The sequence below is a fragment of the Hibiscus syriacus genome, unplaced genomic scaffold (assembly GCF_006381635.1).
Source record: "Hibiscus syriacus cultivar Baekdansim isolate YM2019G1 unplaced genomic scaffold, ASM638163v2 tig00112383_pilon, whole genome shotgun sequence".
NCBI lineage: Eukaryota > Viridiplantae > Streptophyta > Magnoliopsida > Malvales > Malvaceae > Hibiscus > Hibiscus syriacus.
Genome location: NW_024063319.1, coordinates 4,689,927 through 4,693,169, shown reverse-complemented (window position 1 = coordinate 4,693,169; position 3,243 = coordinate 4,689,927). Strand labels below are relative to the sequence as shown.

The window sequence follows — 3,243 nt, the reverse complement described above, 5'->3', positions numbered from 1 at the left end:
AACTCCCTTCAATCGGACAACCCCTCCTTCGTTACTATCACTCTGTCTCCCGCCAATGTAATTTAAAGGATTAAAACCATTTAACTAATAAGATTATAAAGTAAAAAAGAAATATTATTTTGGTTAGGGATAGATACGAGATCTGAATTCAATCGGTTTCAACCTGATTTGATTCTATTAGGTTATATTATTTTTTTTATAAAAAAAAAGATTGAGTTTGGGTTGAATCAATTGTGTCTTTAGATTATGAGTTCGAATTTAGGCTTAAAGTGAAAAATAATCGCTCAATTCAAAAAATAATATAATTATACATTATATAGTTACATATAATTGCAACAATCATCCTCTTTATATTATTATTTTTAATTAAATTCCTATTTTATCAATAAAATAAAGAATTATTTATATATTTGTGTACAGTTAGATCAAATGGGATGCAATTTTAGGTTGGGTGGAGTCCTTCTTAGCCCGGATCAAATTTGATGGAGGATAATCGGTGTATTTTTATTGGGTCGAGTTGATTAAAATTTAGCCTATGCCCATCCTTAATTTTGCTTTGAAATGTAGATGTTTTATTGTTTTTTAATTAAGGAAAAATTAAATAATTATATATATATATATTTATATTTTTTTAAAAAATTTACATAAATAGTAATAATTAAATATGTATAGATTACAAGAGAAAAAGTAGTTAAGAACAAGTTTACTTGGTATTTATACGGTGTATTTATGCAAACAAATTCAATCAATTTCGTCGGTCAAAAATAAATAATGCGGCGTGATAAAGTTTGGGTTAAGCTCACGAGAAAGAGGGCTTTGGCAGACGTATTCCCACCCAAATATTAAAAATATTTTTTCCAGAAAATTACACATTTGGATTCAAAAGGCCCCATAAACGAGAATTGAATAATCCTAATATGTCCGGTAACACTTTCCTCACCAGGCCCTTGTGGTTGCTGATCGGCGGCGGCGGCCGTGCCTCCACGTCAGCTTCTTCTGGCACCGGAAATTCTTCGGTCATTTCCACTGCTTCAGCTGGCTCTTCTTCAGCATTCTTCTCCGTAGAAATGACGTCATCAGCGATCAGCGCCGGCGCTTCATCGGCGGAACCCTTCAAGCCAGGAACTTCTTGTTCGGGATGAACCGGAAGGGCAACGACCGGGCTATCGGGGACCCGAGTGAGCGTTCCGCCGTTGGTATCCCTTCTCTTGAGCCGCGCATTCTTCTTGGAGGGTCTCGGGGATTCCCCGCTGGTTAAATGTTCCTCGAAAGACTCGATAGCTTGATGGATAAGCTCGCGGTTGGGAGAGGAGTCCCACCGGAACCAGTAACTGGTGTAACAGTCAAAGCAATCGCAGTCGAAAACGGGCGGCTTGTGGGCGGACTTAACGGCGGCGGGCGGCGGGTGTTTCCTAGAAGATCCTTTCTTGGAAGAAGAGTGGTGGTTATTGGTGGCGGTTTTGAGGGACCTTGTAATCATGTAAGCTAAAACTTCTCGCTCGTCAAGAGAAAGAACATAAAGAAGGGCTAAAACGGTGGCGGGAAGAAGGTTTAAAACGGATAGACTGTCTTCGCCGGAGGAGGAGGAAGGGTATACTTTACCTTTGTTTTTGAGCTTCATGGTTTGTTGCAAAGAAAGGGTGGGTAGGTGGTTGATTAAAGTAGGGATTTTTATGAAACTAGGTTTCATGGGTGGGCGGGCGCTGGACCCGTCCGGATCCGTTTCTTTCATCTTTATCTCTACTCTGCATTTTCTGTACAATGGTTGGTCCAACTATTAAAAATATTCAATTTTTAAATGATAATCAGTATTTAATTTATAATAGGGTTAAATAACTACATTTGATAATTCTTTTCGGTTTATCTTAATTTTGTTATTTGAAAACAATTATGTTTTGATTATTTATATTATTGGCTCATTACATTTTGATTATTGGGTTCGGGTCATCGATTCCCATTAATTTGCTAATATGGTGTGGTATGTTAGTAAAAAAAATAGTTAAGTTTCAACTTACTCTTAGATTTTAGACAAAAATATTTGTTTGATCCTAAATTTTAAATAAAATATTTATTTAATTCTTAAAATTTAAATAAAATATTAATTTAACGATTGAATTCGATCAAAGTCTCCATCGTTGATAACTGTTGTTAGTTGTTATCATTGATTATTGTCGATTGATATTATCGGTGACCGTTTTATCCTAAAATTTTTAATTCACTCATTCTTTTACCTTTTAAACACGAATCTAATGTATGTGCATAAAAAATGTTCAAAACTCTATGAACTTTATCTAAATTTCTCCAAATTGTGTTAACAGCAGTTAATCCGAAATTCTTAATTGTTAACAGCAGTTAATTCGAGATGACCACATCTTAATTAAATAAAAACAAAAATGATTATATCCTAATTAAATAAAAGCGAAAATGATCATATCTTATGTTCACTTTTGTTTTTATTTATTTAAGATGTAGTCACCACAGGTTAATTACATTTAACAGATTAAGTGACGTGATATTTTTGTATAATCACACATTTGGTCCCTATTATTTACATATTATCTCAATTTAATCATACTTTTAATAAATTAAAATAAATTTAATTATCTAATCGAATGATGTAACTGGTGCCATTTGTCGTGCCATGTGTCACCATTCGATTGGAGGACTAACTTTATTTAAATTTTATTTTAATTTAATATATTTATTTTTCACTAATTTGCTTTGCTTTGTTAAAATAAAATAAAGTAAGGCTTCCAACCGAATGGTGACACACGACACGACACGTGGTACCAATGACAATGTCATCATTTGCTTGGAGGATTAAATTTATTTTAATTTATTAAAAGTATGACTACATTGAAAGAATACATTATAGAACTAATATTTTGATATAACAAATAAGGACAAAATGTTTTTTTTGACTGAATTGAATTTATTCAAAGTTTTCATCAAAATAATTCAAAGTTTAATCAAAACCTTAAAATGAGTATTTTGACCAGAAGTTTCGAAACTTCTACTAGAGTTTTGAAACTTTCCAATACAGTTTCTCAAAAAGTTTCGATACTTTTCAAGAGTTTCGAAAATATCTCAAGAGTTTATTTACCTAAAGTTTCAATACATTGTGTCCAACGGTCAAATTTTTTTACGGCTCTTTCGAAGATTTTCAAAACTTTCCTCAGAGTTTCAAAATTTTATGCGCAAAAAATCTTCCAACGGCTCCAAACCTTCCCAAACGACTAGAAA

At 33.1% G+C, this 3,243-nt stretch overlaps 1 protein-coding gene across 1 annotated transcript; it reads right to left on the bottom strand.

The window, feature by feature from the left end:
* Positions 1 to 833: 833 nt before the first annotated feature.
* LOC120178849 lies at positions 834 to 1,624 on the bottom strand. The gene has a single exon (XM_039184626.1). It carries the CDS (start codon positions 1,619 to 1,621, stop codon positions 866 to 868), a length of 756 nt encoding a protein of 251 aa, XP_039040557.1. The 5' UTR covers positions 1,622 to 1,624; the 3' UTR covers positions 834 to 865.
* Between the last annotated feature and the right edge of the window lie 1,619 nt (positions 1,625 to 3,243).

What these genes read in the sequence shown, in the direction of transcription:
- LOC120178849 (XM_039184626.1), bottom strand. Translation starts at nt 1,621, where the DNA reads ATGAAGCTCAAAAACAAAGGTAAAGTATACCCTTCCTCCTCCTCCGGC.